General features: G+C 44.7%; 1 protein-coding gene across 3 annotated transcripts in view; it reads right to left on the bottom strand.

Annotated features, from left to right (window-relative positions):
• COL23A1 (collagen type XXIII alpha 1 chain) overlaps positions 1-7,388 on the bottom strand; it is a 375,037-nt gene extending 367,649 nt beyond the window's left edge. For all 3 annotated transcript variants that reach the window (XM_021084363.1, XM_021084365.1, XM_021084364.1), the window contains exon 1: positions 7,015-7,388. In XM_021084363.1, the coding sequence (XP_020940022.1) occupies positions 7,015-7,299 (285 nt within the window). In that variant the 5' untranslated portion in view covers positions 7,300-7,388. The remainder of the gene's footprint in view (positions 1-7,014) is intronic.

Raw genomic sequence — 18,801 nt, 5'->3', positions numbered from 1 at the left:
CTCCCGCTCAGTGACGCCTCTCCCTCATGAAACACGGACTGTAACCTCTGTCTTCCCAACTCGTGGGGAAGTGTTAAAAGTTCAAGTTATCCTCTGATTTTGTTAAGATCACATTTTATAAGTGCATTCTATTCAGAGAGAAACACAGATTCAGATACGACCACACATCGATCCATGTGTTGAATGCAATAAACACCTACAGAACAAGTACCTACCAACTGACTGCCCATCCCAGTAGACCAAAAATCCTTCAGCTGGATTTCAAGCCAACGAGAAGAGCTTCTCCAGCATGCGGCCCTTGTTTGCTGCCCAAGGCTCTCTCTTGCTATTCCTTGGATGCTTACCTGCTTGGTTTTACCTTCTTCCAACAACACTCCAAACTGCCCTCTGGGGACCATTCTCTACTCCTGGTCCTTTCCGCTCCAGTGGGACACACACACCAGGATCAGAGAAGATGCCCAGCCCATCTCAGTGATGGCACGTAATCCATATTGATTGACAGTTGAATCCAGGGGCTCCAGCCAGGATTATTGGGAAAGAAAATCTCTCACGCTGAGGATATGGACCTGGGGCTGCTGGCAGCTGCCCTGACACTTTATGCGAAGGGTGAGGGCATCCTTGAGAAATATGGGGCTGAGACTAAGAAAGACAAATCAAGGCACCTCTTGCTGAGGCTGAGCAGACACTTCCCCAGATGTCTCAGTTACTCAAGCCAATAAATTCCCTTTTTAACCTTTTTTGTTCTATTCATGGCATGTGAAGTTTCCCGGGCCAGAGATCAAACCTATAAATATAGTAGCGACCTGAGCCACAGCAGTAACTATGCAGATCCTCAACCTGCTGAGCCACAAGGACCTCCTAAATTCCTTTTTTTTTTTTTTTTTTTTAGGGCCACACCTGTGGCATATGGAAGTTCCCAGGCTAGGGGTCAAATTGGAGCTGTAGCCGCCAGCCTATGCCACAGCCACAACAATGCCAGATCCAAGTCATGTCTGTGACCTATGCCACAGCTCACAGCAACGCTGGATCCTTAACCCACTGAGTGAAGCCAGGGATTAAACCTGTATCCTCATGGATACCATTCAGGTTCGTTACTGCTGAGCCACAATGGGAATTCCCTAAATTCCCATTTTAATTAAGTCAGTTGGGGTTGGGGTCCCATCACAACACTGTCTGAAGGTACAAGGATCCAGAGGCACCTAGAAAGATGGAATCTAATAAGATGATGCTCAATGAAGGTAAAAGAGATACTCTGCTCTGGGGACCACAATTCTAAGTTCTCACACTCTGGAAGGAGATTTGGAGGGCATGGTAGATATGGCTATTGAAAAAGTCCATGGAGTTTCCATCATGGTGCAGTGGAAATGAATCTGACTAGGAACCATGAGGTTGCGGGTTCAATCCCTGGCCTTGCTCAGTGGGTTAAGGATCCGGTGTTGCCGTGAGCTGTGGTGTAGGTCGCAGATGCGGCTTGGATCCCGCGTTGCTGTGGCTGTGGCATCGGCTGGTGGCTACGGCTCCAATTAGACCCCTAGCCTAGGAACCTCCATATGCTGCAGGAGCAGCCCTAGAAAAGGCAAAAAGACAAAAAAAAAAAAAAAAAAGAAAGAAAGAAAGAAAGAAAGAAAAAGTCCAGGGGGTGTGTGAGCAGCAGGGACAGAGAGGCCTGGGTGTACCTCCTGGCATGCCTCGTGGATACAGGGCACCACGTGTGGTTTCAGGAGGTACAGATCTCCTTGGTCCTCTGAGCAGCTGGGCCCATTGCCTCCAGCTTCTTCCACTTACTGCAGGGCGATTCGCAGGTGTCATCATTTCTTGCGATGATCATGATGTGCAGAAAGGGTTGGAAAAACTAGGTCCTAGAGGCCCACCCCAGTGTAGGCCACCCCAGCCAGTGGCTTTGGGATCAGAACAGCATGTGCTTAAGGGTTAAAGACCATAAACAACAGAGCATAGGACTGTGCCAGAGAGAACCCCAAACGCATCAACCTTGCCTTTACCTATGGCTGGAGACAGAGCTGGAGAGCAAGACTCGGATGGAAACGGAAACTTTTGTGGCAGAAGAGTGATCCCAAAACATGGGGCAGTTATGAAAACCGTGGCAGGACAACAGACAACTGCCCCTCGCCTCTCATCCTCCTCTAGGGTAACACGCTAGGGCACCCCTCTGACACAGTTGGTGGCTCCCCAATAGCTATTTACAAGTTCCCTGCCTCACTAAGCTGCAATGTTATTGCCACGGGCAATATGCCAGACTCAGAGGACAAAACAAGACTGAGCAAAGCCTCCTGCAGCCACCCCATCACTCTTGCCAGTGACAGGATGAGGGTGATCACAGGCCCTGGTTCTGGCTGGTGGTTATAAAGAAAGTCCCCTGACTCCAACAACAAAAAAAAATGCCACCTGAGATGGCTTTGTTCCTACTCTCTCCCCTTCTACCCTGGCTGTTTTTTCGTTTTGTTTTGTTTTGTTTGTTTTTTGTTTTTGTTTTGTTTTGGGGTTTTTTTTTTTGTCTTTTTCTAGAGCCACGCCTGCGGCATATGGAGGTTCCCAGTCTAGGGGTCCAATCAGAGCTATAGCCGCCGGCCTACAGCACAGCCACAGCAACGCCAGATCTGAGCTGCGTCTGTGACCTACACCACAGCTCATGGCAAACGCCGAATCATTAACCCACTGAGCAGAGCCAGGGATCGAACCCACAACTTCATGTTTCCTAGTCGGGTTCGTTAACCACTGTGCCATGATGGGAACTCCCTACCCTGGCTATTCTTCTGTGAAGACACAAACTTGGAGCTGCAGCAGCCATCTTGTGACCATGAGAAAAGGCCAGGAAAATGGCAGGCACTGACCTGGCACCCAGCTGTGGCCAAGTCACTGAACTAACCCAGGATCTGCAGGCTGACTTCCAGGCATCCCTGGTTACGCAAGATAAATTCAATGACTGTATTGTTTAAGGGAGTAGACTTGGGGATTCTGTTCCTTGCCATCAAAAGCAGACTTACCAACACTCTCCTCTACATTCTCTTATTTGCTCATCACTACACAGGTAGTTGTGACCATCTTATCAGAGAAGGGGAAGTTGAAGAGGTTAGATGCCAGATCTAGTAAACTGTGGGACTGAGACCCTAAGTATCCTCTACCTTCTCTGCCCGCTGGTATAAATTCATTCAGTTTATAGATTCCCCAACTGCAAGAACAATGCTGCAAATCTTCAAAGCCCGTGTGTAAAAATCCAATTCACTGATTCCAAAATATGTTTGTGAAAGGGACGCCCCAACAGTTGGCTCGTTCCAAACATGCTGCTATTGGAGTTCCCGTCGTGGCGCAGTAGTTAACAAATCCGACTAGGAACCATGATGGTTGCAGGTTCGATCCCTGGCCTTGCTCAGTGGGATCCAGCGTTGCCGTGAGCTGTGGTGTAGGTTGCAGATGCGGCTCAGATCCCGCGTTGCTGTGGCTCTGGCGTAGGCCAGCAGCTACAGCTCCGATTGGACCCCTAGCCTGGGAGCCTCCGTAGGCCGAGGGAGCGGCCCTAGAAAAGGCAAAAAGACAAAACAAACAAACAAACAAACAAAAAAAAAAAACCTAAAAAAAAAATGCTGCTATTATTATAAAGCTCTCCCAGGTTATTGCCAAAAAACCAGGACAAGTAAAAGAAAAGAGTGGAGAGATAAAGTGAGCGTGCCAGGAAGTAATTGGAAAGAAACTTTCTTGGTTTGGGAGCCAGGAAATGTCAAGGAAATAAACGTAGCTATGATTTACGCTCCATCTCCAGTTTGCCCTGGGATTCAAAAACTGGCATTTTTATTAACATGTACACCAACAGAGCAGTCCTGACAAGTGACAAGCTGCCACAGAGGCCAAAAAAGCTACATTTGATTCTGGGTTTTATGGTAACTTCACTAATATATGTAGCTGCTGGTAGGGAGGAAAAGGCTTGAATTTTACCCTAAGTCTCTAGGTTTTTCATGTTTTCAGACTGATTGGTCTGGACAATGGAAGACCAATAGCCAACAATAAATCCATTGTAAGCTGGAAATAGTTTCCTCTGAATACAACTAAATATTTCTTTAATCCTTGCATTAAAATTTTTACTGTAGCATGGCAGCTATTTTATTTACGCTAAAATGTCAGCTTTTGTAATACTGTACCTACAGGTATAACTAACGGGGGGGGGGGGGTTGATTGCCAAGGCGGGATACTTAAAGTACTTTAAAAGCATACTATCAGATGCTTGTTTGGCATTTATATTTTTGGGTCATACTGAAGATACTATTGTTAATGACTCTTGCTCAAAAATCTTGCTTTCATGTTCTGAAAACCATTTCTTTTATTTTGCACCCTGGGAAGGCTCTTTAACAATCATGAGTTATCATGAATATTCCTTTTTTGGAGCTTCTGTATCTATGTTATCAGGCACATCAGCCAGTCCCAAAGAAGTTATTTCAGTTCTGTTCCCAAGGGAACAAAGGCAGTGGGTCCCATATTAACAGTGGCTTTTGTTGGCTAATTTTTTATTTATTTTTTCTAACATTAAAGTAGTATACGGTTGGCAAGGATTTCTCTTCTTTAATTTGGACGTGGTTTCTGCCTCCAAAACTCTGAAAACAAGCTTGTTGGTAAAAGAACAAGCTGCAGGCGACCTCATATACACAATTACTTCAGCACGGGCTGAAAAAAATGCGTCACCGAGAACAAATTAGAACTGAAAAACATGTTCAAGCACAAATGTTCTTTCTTTAAGAGATTTTCAGTTCATTATTTATTTGCCCTTCATCTCAAATCATTTTTTAAAATGATCTTCACATCTATTTACAGCTAATTACCAGCCCCCCACTATGCTCCTCCTACAATCCCCTCATCTCAGGGTCACCGGCCAGGCTGTGTACACTTCCCAGCCAGCGACCTTTGTGAGAAGAAGGGCTAGGAGCAGGAACAGACAGGTGGGCACCCTGGGAAAGAGATGCCTTCTCGCAGGGAACACCCAAACAGCCACAAGCTCAACCCCAACTACATTCACAGTGTGGCATCTCAGACGCTCCAAGCTGAGACTCCTCAACCCCAAGCTTGGTTAGCTGGTAGCACGACGTGCTGAGGTGTGTCCTATACTAATGGCAGCCTGTTGAATAGCCTAGAGAATTTCAAGTAGAAATCCTAGGATTTGAAAATTGCCTTGCCCTTTCTAATGAATAGGAGAGAAGGGGGGCAGATGGGGAGACAGAGAGAAAAAGAATATTCTGCCCAGTAAGTCCTTGGAAGCAGGATGAAACCCCTGCAGTCTCTCCTGTGATCTGCACACAGTTCAAGACTTGAGAATCCACACTTGTAAGAAATGGCAGCTTTCCCAGGAACCCCACCTCACCCCAAGAGAAAGGACACAATTTGCGAGTGCCTTGTAAAAGGTTTGACAGGGATTTCTCATTGACCCAATCAAAGCTCACCGTTTATTTTTACTAAGAGGGGGCCCCCTACTTGAAAGAACAGCCACTGTTAGAGCACCAACAGGTAGAAATTTTACTGGTCCTCCATAAATCAATTCAATGCCCTAGTCTCTAAGGATTTGCCAAAAAGATAATGGGCTGTAATTAGAAGCCATCACCAGCAGGGCTCCTGAGCCATTTCTGAAAGTCTGCAGGCATTTTTCTGAAGAATGTAGGAAATCATTCCAGGAAGCAGCAATTTTCCCCCAAACCAAGCTAGAAGAGATTTAATACTGGCTTAAATTAAAGTGAGACGAAAAAATAGGTATGGTGAAAAAGAAGGCATGATGCACTCTCCTCCTGTTCCCCCAAAGAATCGGAATTAACTCAACAGTGGACACACAGCTCAACACACTAGTAAAGATCACAGCTGGGTACAATTCAGGAGAAGTAGTAACCAGCCTGCCCTCTTTCTCCTCCACTTTGAAACACTGCGGTGCTTTTCATACTACAATTGAGGATGCCCCTTTGGGGAATATGCTTGGGATCTTGGGGAGCCCTCTTTCCCAGGAAGAAGAGGATGGCTCAGGCAAGGGAGGCCAGCACAGCCAGAAGCGCTCCACAGCCCATCACCACGGTTCTATGGGGAGCAGTCCCGGTGCACAAAAGGTGGAGTTTGGATGAACAAGATGGGTGAGGGGTTCCTGGTTTGAAGACACACAGCAGCGAGTTTAACAGAAGTGAGTCTGCCAATGCAAATGCAGGGAAATTTAGGATCCGCTGTGTCCAGATTGCCCAGGTGGCGTCAACTGGAACCAGAATCTGGGTTTTCGGGCTCCAACTGTTTTTTCTTCCTCCCACTCTACCAAGTGAGATTGGCACACACACACACACCCCACACACACATGGCACACACCCCCCCACACACACACACACACAGGTCTCGGATGCACGTGGGGTGCGCTGAGCCCAAGCAGCCCCAGGCAGAGCACAGCATCTCCAAGATGGAACTATTCCAAAACACTTTCCTGCGGGCGGGGAAGGCAGACCGGGCAAGCTAGATTGACCACGTCCCTCCAGAGGCCTCTGTCCTGGGGAATGACTGAGGTTTCCCTCCACCGTGGCCGCCGGTCTGCTGGGGGTCCCACGCCTCTCCAGGTTCATCTACTTTGGGAAAACGAGCTGCTCCTGGTGACAACTCACTTGACACTTCCCGCAAGAGCCTCTTCATTTTCCCGGCACAGATACGAAGTCGGGCGCTCAACGCTAACTAGAAGCCACCCGTCAGAGCGCACACACCCGCGGAGACTTGCCCCCCCCGCCCCCGCCCTGATGTGTTATTTCAAAGTCCACAATCTTTCCTCTTCCTCCCCCTGCTGGTCCCCGAGACTGCCCTTCTAGCTCGATTTTCCCGCAGGCCGACCCTGAGGCTGGAGCGCAGATAGCAGGACCCCTTGGGGGCGGGCACCCGGGTCTGCTGCCCGCGTGCAGATGGTCCGGACGCACTAGCGCGCCCACAGCCTGCGGGCGACCCCGCCGCAGTGAGACGCCTCCCTGAGCAGAGACACTCCCCGCCCCACGCGCGGCACCTTACCTCGCGCAGCAGGCGCTCCAGGTGCGGCTCCACCCAGGCAGGCAGGGCATCTGGTGGCTCCGCGCGCCGCAGCAGCTCCCGTTCCTCCTCGAGCGCCGCCACCCGGCCCTGCAGCGCGGCCGCCTGGACGCCCAGCAGCAGACAGGCGGCCGCCGAGCCCGCGGAAAGCAGCAGGCACAGCGCGCTCACCGCCCAGGCCCCGGCTGCCGTCGCGGGGCGCCCCGCGCCACCGCCGCCCGCCGGGCCGCCCTTCCGCACGCCGCCGGCGCGCTGGCCGGGACCCATGGCGTGCTCGTCTCGCGTGGGCGCTCGGAAGGGGAGGTGCACAGAGCGGGGATCGCGGGCTGAGCGTGCGGAGAGCCCGAGGCACGAGGTCGGCTGGGTGCTGGGCTTGGTCTCCGGGCAGCAGCGGACCGCGGCTCACGCCCCCTTCCCAGCCGCCAGCTCCTCCACAGCGGCCACTTTGGGCAGTTTCCTCTATGCAAATAGACCCTGCCAGAAAAGGAGCCGAGACCCACCCAGGGGAGGAGCGGCCTGGCCGGCCCCGCGCGGCGAGGGGCGGGGGCGGGAAGAGAGCTGGCTCTTCCGAGCCCCCGGCGCGCGCCTTGTGGACCCCGCGCGCCACGCGCCCCTCCGCCTTCACCTGCCCCGGGCCCCAGGCGGCACCTACTCCGGGGGCGCACCTCTGCCGACTCCCCAGACCGGGTCCCAAGTGCTCTCCCAAGAGGTATGAGGTGCGCTTACTGACTCAGAGCGTCTTCTGCAGCCCACCCCTGACTGCGGCATCTTTCGTGCGTACGGAAAATTTCCTTCAACTTGTGAATTAACTTTTCTGACACTTTTTTTCAAAAGTTCGAAACTTCAAACCCAGTGGAAAACTTAGTTAATCCGTCCTAGGTGATGCCCTAGCGCCGCTTGGTGGCGGAAAGCGACCTCTTGAGCACTTAGAGACGCAGAGTCTGAATTGCGCCAAACGAAAAGATTCTCCTTAGAATTTTTATACTCCCGTCACTTATTAGTGGCCAGACACGTGGTGCTGGAAACAGACGTTGTAAGACCTTGTTCCTGACCTAGAGAAGGCTTCTATTTGAGATTTTAACAAATGGAAAAGATAGGGGGAACAAACTTCAACTTTGTTGAGCTGGTGGCTTAATTCTGTAGTGGAAGCACAACTTGGCCCAAAGTAATCATCCAGTACGCACCACATTTAACCTACATTGCTATTCTGATGCAAATGTACACCACAGGGTTAAAGTAGGAAAGCCTGAAGAGGAATCAAGTGGCCCAGTTTTTTTCAAGGAATAAGACAAAGCTGGAAGTCAGGCACATTCTCTGCTGGCTCAAATTCCTACCAGGCATGGTATATCCTAAGATGGGTCCCCCATAACTCTTCCACTAACTCCAGTAATACTCAAATAAAAACAACAGCCTAGCCTGGATCTTTGTAATTTGGGCAAACACACAATTACTTTTGAGAAAAAGACCTGTTGTATCTTCCCTCTTTGAGTATCTTTTTATTAGACTCTGTGGATGAATTACTTATCTCGTAAAACTGTTGAGGACCTTCAGCTGACATATTCTTCCTTACTCTCTTAATTCAGAGGGGAAAATTACTTCTGAGATTGAAATAAAACAGGAGTGGTTGGCATCTCACCTCAGCAACTGTGTAGCTGTGACTTTAAGTATATTGGGGCTACAGTTAGGTTATTACACAGAGATAGGTCCTGCTAAAATCGAGTGTATGCCCAATAAATAGCCCTCAAAGTACTTGCTCAGCAAACTGGACTGTCTTCTTGGAAAAAAGGTCAACACTGTACTACAAGTTGTCACTTCACTCTTGCTACAAACACATAGGTCAGTTTGTCCATCACCTGTATCCATTGTTCACTGGATTCAGAAGCTTCTGTATATGAATCAAGCCAAGCTCATTGGTCCCTTTGGCCTTTGCCCTTGGCTACTGCCTCACTATCTGAAATATCCCACTCTCAGATATTTGAACAGCAAGCTCCTCCTTCAAGTCAAGGTCCTCAGGTCCTTAAACCTCAGTGTCACTGCAAAACCCTCCCATATTGTTCAATCTAAGGAGACTTCATTCACAGTCCTCAGAAGGATTACTCAGGGGATCATTTATCACCGTTTGAAGTTATCTCTCTATTATCCCCTTTGTCTTGTTCACCACTGTTTTCTCAAAGAACAGTAGAGGATCTGGCAAACATTTGTCAAGTGAATTAAGGGAAGGTGAAAATATGTTTACTATCTACAACTCATTTTAAAAGGCAAGGAAGAAAATACTCTGTCAGCTGGGGTCCTGGAGGAAATAGATGGCATCTTCAGATGGAAGACAGCCTGTCTGAATGTACAAATTCTTCATGTGGTGGGGGTGGGGAGCAGATTACAGGAAGCAAGCAGGGATGTTGAAGACACACTCTGGGGTATCAGCAGAGTGAGGCCATCACTACCTCCAGCTGAAGGGGAGAAAAGGAACTGTTGTGGGAACCCTGTGAATGCTGGATGCTGTACAAAGGTCCAACAGGAGCACCATTTCTGCAAAACCATGCCTTGGAAAGTAGAGAGCTAAGGGATAATCTTTCTCTCCTTCTGCTCTCTGATCTGCTGGACCTCCCACTGACCAAACCCACAGGACAAGAGAGCCCAGATGATGCAGTGCAAAGAGGAGAGAGCAGGGTCAGAAGGGTGGAGCGATCTGTAGGGGATGGGGTAGGGTGAAGAAGAAGCCTGCTGCATTCCCTAACATGCATATAGCATTTCTCAAGGTTAGTCTAGTTACTGCTGCCTCTGAATGGCCTAACCTGCTAGCGACAGGCACTAATCCTCAGGGTGACCAATTGACTACTTGGTAGCAAATCGACTGCTTTGGACTCCTTTCATCCCAGGAAAGTTGGCAATTTGTTCCCAACAGGGGTAGATGGCTGTTCTAGGTATGGGCTTGTCTTCCCTGTCTGCAGGGCCTCAGCCAGCGCCACTCTCCATACAGACTCCCCAGTCCACAGGTATGGAGCCCTGTACAACGTTCAACCAGGGAACCCACTTTATAGCAAAGGCAGTGTGGGAGTGAGCCCATGACCATGGAATTCACTGACTGTACTACGTCCTGCAGCAGCCAGCCTCACAGAATACTGGCACTGCCTTTTGCAGAACAGGTCAAGGACCAATGCAGACCTCAGAAGGCAGTATTCAAAAGACTGCAATGCCATCTTTCAGGATTTGGAATATGCATCAAATGAGGGACTTCTACATGTGCTCTGTTTCCAATAACACCTGGGTTCAGGAGCCAAGGGGTAGAAGCAAGAATAGCCCCGTTTAGCACCACTCACCCATGACTCACTGGGGGATTTTGTGCTTGCTGTCCTCACAAACCTGGGGCCACGGAGTTCCCGTCATGGCTCAGCAGTTAACAAATCTGACTAGCATCCATGAGGATGAAGGTTCGATCCCTGACCTTGCTCAATGGGTTAAGGATCTGGCATTGCCGTGAGCTGTGGTGTAGGTCGCAGACATGGCTCAGATGCTATGTTCAGACCCATAGTCTGGGGACCTCCATATACCTCAGGTGCAGCCCTGAAAAGCCAAAAAAAAAAAAAAAAAAAAGAAAAGAAAAAGAAAAATCTGGGCCCTGAAGGTTCAGAAGTCCTAGTTCTCAAGGGGGTTACATTCGTTCATTTTGGCAGGTAACTGACTGTCATCAGCAGGAAGAGTAAGTGCAGCAACCCAGCCTGATGATTGTCAAGGGCTCAGACTCTTCAAGATAAAAGAGGCATTATAAAATATTTTATTAGAGGGCTTATCAGACACAACTTAGAATAGATTTACAAGGAGATCCTGCTGAATAGCATTGAGAACTTTATCTAGATACTCATGTTGCAACAGAAGAAAGGGTGGGGGAAAAACTGTAATTGTAATGTATACATGTAAGGATAACCTGACCCCCTTTTTTATTAAAAAAATAGTAATAAAAATAAAATAAAATATTTTATTAGAAAGGCAAATTATTGGAGTCAAATAGGGTTGATAACCACTGCAGAAGATCATAAGTAATGTTAATGAAAAGTTTCAAGTATGTTTAAAATGCTCTGTTTAAGAAGGCAGGGTACTTAATCTTTTTTTTTTTTTTTAATTTCCAACAAAAAGATTTTAAGCTTTAAGGCTTAAAGGAATAAACTTCAATTACATCAGGAAATTATTACTTAAAAAAGGCAACATGAGGGAGTTCTCTTGTGGTGCAATAGGGGTTGCATTAAATCTGTAGGTTGCTTTGGGTAGTATATCCATTTTAGCAATATTTTTCCAATCTGTGAACATGAGATATTCACCATCTTGGTAAGGTTTATGCCTAGGTTTTTTTGTTTTGTTTTGTTTTGTTTACACAATTTTAAAAAGAATTTTTAAACTTTTTGGATGTTTCAGGAGTTCCCCTCATGGCACAGTGGTTAATGAATCCAACTAAGAACCATGAGGTTTCGCGTTTGATCCCTGGCCTAGTAACTAACTATATTAGAATTCTTATTATTTAAATATCTTCAAAAGATAATTGATAACTTAAGGCAAAAACAACAATGTATTGAGTTCCCTTTGTGGCTCAGTGATTAACAAATCTGACTAGGAACCATGAGGATGCGGTTCAATCCCTGGCCTCATTCAGTGGGTTAAGGATCCGGTGTTGCCTCGAGCTGTGATGTAGGTCGAAGACTTGGCTTGGATCCAGCTTTGCTGTGGCTGTGGTGTAGGCCAGCAGCTGTAGCTCTGATTTTTTGTCTTCTAGGGCTGCACTCGCAGCATATCGAGGTTCCCAGGCTAGGGGTTGAATCAGAGCTGTAGCCGCTGTTCTACACCACAGCCATAGCAACGCCTATCAAATTACTCAGGATATTTTTCACAGAACTAGAAAAAACAATCCTAAAATTCATATGAAACCATAAAAGACTTAGAATTGCCAAAGAAATCCTTAGAAAAAAGAACAAGGCTGGAGGCATTATCCTCCCAGAATTCAAACAATACTACAAAGCTACAGTAATAAAAACAGTGCAGTATTGGCACAAAAACAGACATATGGAACAGAATAGAGGGCCCAGATATAAACCCACACACTTATCATCAATTAATATCTTCAACAAAGAATGCAGTATGGAGGTTTCATGAAAGACTAAAAATAGAATAAACATATGATCCAGCAATCCCACTCCTGGGCATATATCCAGAAATGACAAAAACTTACCTAATTCCAAAAGATACATGCAACCCCAATGTTCATAGCTGAACTATTTACAATAACAGAACATTGGAGTTCCCACTGCAGCTCAGCAGAAATGAATCTGACTAGCATCCATGAGGATGCAGATTTGATCCTTGACCTTGCTCATTGGGTTGAGGATCTGGCATTGCTGTGGCTGTGGTGTAGGGCAGTGGCTACAGCTCTGATTCAACCCCTAGCCTGGGACTTCCATACGCTTCGGGTGTGGCCCTAAAAAGAAAAAAAAAAAAATAGCAGGACATGGAAGCAAACTAAGTGTTCATCAACAGTCGAATGGACAAAGGTGTGTGTGTGTGTGTGTGTGTGTGCGCGCACGCGCGCATAATGGAATATTATTTAGCCACAAAAAAGGAGCAAGATGCCATTTACAGCAACATGGATGGACCCAGAAATTATCATACTAAGTGAGGTAAATCAAAGACAAGTATCATACGTCACTTAAATGCGGAATCCAAAAAAAATGATACAAATGAACTTACAAAACAGAAGCAGACTCACGGACATAGAAAATAAATGTATGGTATGATATCAGTTATAACTGGAATCTAATATCCAGCACAAATGAACATCTCCTTAGAAAAGAAAATCATGGACTTGGAGAAAAGACTTGTGGCTGCCTGATGGGAGGGGGAGGGAGTGGGAGGGATCGGGAGCTTGGGCTTATCAGACACAACTTAGAATAGATTTACAAGGAGATCCCGCTGAATAGCATTGAGAACTTTGTCTAGATACTCATGTTGCAACAGAAGAAAGGGTGGGGGAAAAACTGTAATTGTAATGTATACATGTAAGGATAACCTGACCCCCTTGCTATACAGTGGGAAAATAAAAAAAAAATTAAAAAAAAAAGAAAAGAAATGTATGGTTAGCAAAGGGCAAGGGGGAATATTAGGAATTTGGGATTAACAGATACACACTACTAATATAAAATAGATAAACAAGGACTTACTGCATAGCACAGAGAACTATATTCAGTATCTTGTAATAAGCTATCATGGAAAATAATCTGAAAAATATACATATATATATATTCAGTTTTTTCTATATACATGTAAACATATATAACAAAACCACTCTGCTGTATACCTGAAACCAACACAACATTGTAAATCAACTATACTTCAATAAAAATAAGTAAATGTCAAAGATGGTGATTAAAAAAAAAAGCCAAAGTTGGGAGAAAAAAAAAAAAACCTTTTCATTTATATTTATAATGGGATTTTTTTTTTTTTTTTTTGTCTTTTTGCCTTTTCTAGGGCTGCTCCTGTGGCATGTGGAGGTTCCCAGGCTAGGAGTCGAATCGGAGCTGTAGCCGCCAGCCTATGCCACAGCCACAGCAACGTGGGATCCGAGCTGTGTCTGCAACCTACACCACAGCTCACGGCAACGCCAGATCCTTAACCCACTGAGCAAGGCCAGGGATCGAACCTGCAACCTCATGGTTCCTAGTCAGATTCGTTAACCACTGCACCACGACGGGAACTCCAATAATGGGAAAAATTTTAAGTCACAGGAAGGGAATGCATGGGAACTCCTCCAAATCTGCAATTAATCTTTAAAGAACTAGGCCTGTTAGGTGACTGCCTCAAAGGATATTTAGGGTGCTTTCAAGTCTTTATAATTAAATCTATGTTTAGCCTTTCAGTTATATATAATTTCTCCCGAAAATTGCAACATTTAAAAACAAACTTAGAATTCCCATCCTGGCTCAGTGGTGACAAACCCTAGTATCCATCAGGACACAGGTTTGATCCCTGGCCTCACTCAGTGGGTTAAAGATCTGGTGTTGCCGTGAGCTGTGGTGTAAGTCTCAGACATGGCTCGGACCCCACATTGCTGTGGCTATGGTGTAGACCAGCAGCTGCAGCTCTAATTCGACCCCTAGCCTGGGAACTTGCATGTTCTGCAGGTGTATCCCTAAAAAAATAAAATAAAATAAAAACTAAAACTAGCAAAAGAGTAAATATAAGACATTCTTGATAAAAAACAAATTTCTTTGAAAACTTTATTCCCCCTTCCAATTTCAGTGAAATGCCACTAAAATTTACTATTGCTAGGGGTCAAAAGTAGAATTGTTGATAATTTTGTAATTCCTAGTGCCATAAAGAGGAAAATCATTACTGGGAAAATAAAATCATGAAGTCACCTGGGTTAAAGCATTTATAGAAAATAAAGTAACTGCTATTTACTAGTGCAACTACTAAAAGTCAGGTAACCTCCTAGATGTTCTTAATCACCCTACAACATAGATATGACCCCTAAGTAATTCCAAGTAAGGAAGTAGTTACTTTAACTTACTTCTCCAAACACAAGAGATCTGGGACTAAAGCTGGAACAATGATGCTAAAAAGCCTGAGTCTTTTAATTGATAGGTAAGAAATGAACAAAGAGGGCTGGATGCTTCTTTACACTGCAGTCAATCTAGAGGCTTGAATAGATTCAAGTTCAATTTTTTTTTAAAATCTTTTTATCGCCACACCATGGCATATGGGGGTTCCTAGGCAAGGGGTCAAATTGGAGATGTAGCCACCAGCATAAGCCACAGCCTCAGCAAGCCCAGATCCAAGCCAAGTCTGCAACCGACACCACAGCTCACAGCAATCCTGAATCCTTAACCCACTGAGCAAGACTGGGGATTGAACTCAAATTCTCAAGGATGCTAGCCAGGTTCTTTAACTGCTGAGCCACGATGGGAACTCCCCATTTTTTTTTTTTTAAAGGCAATGTTACCTCTGCACATCCATTGGTTGTCAGTCTGAGGTTCAGCCCAATCCCTTCCTTATAAAGTCCTCTATCAGTTTTTGCCCAATGCTTTTTAGCATTCACTGATAATTGGTGCCTGACTTTGTTTCATAGAGTTATAACACAGTGTATTTCTAACATCCCTTCTGTATTAGAAGGAATTCTATTAAAAACTTTCTTTTATTAACTGTTTATGGATAAGTGGGAGCTAGAGGAATGGACACCACTCGATGAAATACTGAATATGGGAAATTCTCTGATGATAAATGACCAAATTTCTATTAGCAAAGAAAAAGAAGAAAAGGTACCTGAGCCAAATTACTTAAGTTTGGACACAACTGGGTACTAACAAATTAACTTAAAATGACTTTTCAGACAATAATGAAGCTTTAAATAGACTCTGGATTTTGCTAGGTGTGATGATGGCATTACTTTTTTTTTAAAACTCATCTGTTACAAGGTATACAGTACAGAAATATGTGTGAAATGATATATTATCTGGCATTTGTATTTAAATACAACAGGAAAATAAGGTAGGGAACAGATGAAACAAAATTTACAAAATGTTTTTAACGTTGGAAGCTGGTCTATATGTGTTTAGAGGTTCATTAGTCTACTCTACTTTTGCATTATATTCTTAAAAATTAATCACCAATACAGAATTAGCTCCAAATGACTCAAATTAAGTATATTTACACCAAAGGGACTGCCTCTTTTAACTATTTCCCAAAAGTCTGGACTAAGGAGTTGTAAAACTAACTTCTTCTTAGGGCCACACTTGTAGCACATGGAAGTTCCCAGGTTAGGGGTTGGAGCTGCAGCTGCCAGCCTATGCCACAGCCACGCCACATCTGAGACACATGCCACAGCTTGCAGCATCCAGATCCTTAACCCATTAAGGGAGGCCAGGGATTGAACTCACATCCTCAAGGGTATTAGTTGGATTCTTAACACCCTGAACAGCAAAAGAACTCCTAAAACTTTTTTTAACTTTACCTTCCCTTTATAAAAAAACGAGACAGGAATTCCTGCTGTGACACAGTATGTTAAGGATCTGGCGTTGCTACAGCTGTGGTGGTAGCAGCTGCTACTCAGATTTGACTCCTGGCCCCTAACTTCCATATGCCATGGGTGCAGCCAAAGGAAAAAAAAATAATAATGAGGCGTTCCCATTGTGGCTCAGCAAGTTAATGACTCAGTGTTACCACCAGCTGCCATGTAGGCAGCAGGTGCTCGGATCCAGTGTTGTTACAGTGTAGGCTGGTAGCTTTGATTTGACCCCTAGTCTGGGAAATTCCGTATGTCCCAAGTGTTGTCCTAAGAGAAAAAAGAAAAGAAACAAGGGAGTTCTCTTGTGACACAGCAGGTTAAGGATCCAGTGTTGTCACTGCAGTGGCTTGGATTACTGCTGTGGTGTGGGTTCAATCCCTGGCCCAGGAATTTCCACATGCCACAGGAACAACCAAAAAAGAAAAAAAGGAAAAAAAAATTAACCGAACTTCTGATTAAGGATTTAGCTGAATAGCAACCTCTCAAAAATCATGATTCAATGATCAACCCTTTTAAGAATTAAAATTTTTCCTATCTAAAAAAAAGGGCGGGGGGGGAGTTCCTGTCGTGGCTCAGCAGAAACAAAATCTGACTAGTATACCTGAGGATGCACGTTTGATCCCTGGTCTCACACAGTGGGTTAAGGATCCGGCATTGCCGTGAGCTGTGGTGTAGGTCACAGACACAGCTTGGATCTGGACCCCTAGCCTGGGAACCTCCATGTGCCCTGCACGCGGCCCTAAAAAGATTTTTTTTTTTTTTTTTTTTTTTTTTTTGTCCTTTCTAGGGCCGCACCTGTGGCACATGGAGCTTCCCAGGCTAGGGGTCTAATTGGAGCTGTAGCCACCAGCCTACACCACAGCCACAGCAACGTGTATTTGAGCCGTGTCTGCGACCTACCCTACAGCTCCAGCAACGCTGGATCATCAACCCATTGAGCAAGGCCAGGGATTGAACCTGCAACCTCATGGTTCCTATTCAGATTTGTTAACCACTGAGCCACAACGGGAACTCCAAATTTTTTTTTTCTATTAATTTGCAAACATGCAATCTACTAAGCCAACAATTATTGACTATATACATATAAATATATATATATTTCTTTTTGCCTTTTTTAGGACCACACCCTCAGCATATATAAGTTCCCGGGCTTGGGGTTGAATCAGAGTTACAGCTGCCTGACTACAGAACAGCCACAGAAACACCAGATCCAAGCCATGTCTTCAACCTAAGCCACAGTTCAAGGCAACACTAGATCCCTGACCCACTGAGTAAGGGCAGGGATCAAAAACCCACATCTTCGCGGATACCAGTCAGTGTCTTTCTGCTGTGCCACAACAGGAACTCCTGACACTATTCTTTTTTTTTTTTTTTTTCCCACTGTACAGCAAGGGGGTCAGGTTATCCTTACATGTATACATTGCAATTAGTTTTTCCCCCACTCTTTCTTCTGTTGCAACATGAGTATCTAGACATTGTCCTGACACTATTAATACTAGTGATTCACAAATTCCTCTAATTATATTATGGAAATATAACTTGTCAAGCAAAGCAGCCGGATGTTTAAGTTTAAAATAACTTACCTGCGCAGAACTTTGTGGAAATCAGAAATTTCAAACTGGAAAGGATTTAAAAAGCTAGGTCACCTGAGTGTTTCTTCATTCCAGGATGCCAAGGTTAAGTCAAACTATAGGTAACTGCCTATCTACTTAAAACAGAGTGTTTTTAACTTTTAACCATTTTGATGGTTGAAGCTATATATCAACTGCTACAGAAAAAAAGAGGGGGGAATGTTAGTAATAAAACTTCTAGACATTACATTCATGGCATCCTAAGTCATCTCACAGAACTGTGAAAAGGAATCTAACTGAAGTTTTTAGCTCAGTAAGGTATATTATTACAAGAAGGCACAATGCTACAATCTAGGATACCTGAGTTTTAAGTCACAATTCAGACATAATTATTGGGAGCCCTGGCTAAGTCATTTCTAATTTCTCCAGTATCTAGCCCTTTAAGATTATTCAGAGGGATAGCTTTCAATTGTATATACTATAAAACTTCACCAGGTAGTTTGCTACTGTCAACCGAGTAATAGCAGAAGTCAACTGTATTCACCTACTCCAAAAATCTTGATGAATGCATGGATGAGAACACTTGAGAAAACAAGCAGTAGCAGAATACACTGGAAATGACCTATTTAGCTGCACTGCTAAAACCAAGTTTGACATCAATGGAATTTCTAAAAATAGTACACTATAAGGTATCAAATCATTAGGGAAAATACCCAGTTATGAACTACCCATATTTATATATTGGCCATTCTAAATCTTTCCCATCAGTGAAGCTCCTGACACTGTCAAATAAAAACCTGGCACTTTCAGAAAAATGAGTTCAGAAGTACAAGGAAAAAGGCACTTAAGAGGAGGAAATATTGGCAAAACATTCTAAGTCACCTATACCTAAAAAAAATAAATAAGGGTAGGAACCTGAGCGTTCACAAAGATGGGAAGGTTACCAGTAGATATTCATGATACCAGAGGTACCATTCTCAACACTAAACATTTCTTCTACCTAATGAATTGACATTTCACTTTAACTCCTAAAATTCCATGAATTAGGCCTAAGAACTAAAAAATACCCTAGTGAAGAATGTAAATACTTTTCAGAAGGGAAAGGGATTAGTAATCATTAATTTAATAAGAAATGTGGATATTTTCTCTTTCCTC

Source organism: Sus scrofa, chromosome 2 (genome assembly GCF_000003025.6).
Source record: "Sus scrofa isolate TJ Tabasco breed Duroc chromosome 2, Sscrofa11.1, whole genome shotgun sequence".
Classification (NCBI taxonomy): domain Eukaryota; kingdom Metazoa; phylum Chordata; class Mammalia; order Artiodactyla; family Suidae; genus Sus; species Sus scrofa.
This window is presented reverse-complemented; position numbering and strand designations above follow the sequence as displayed.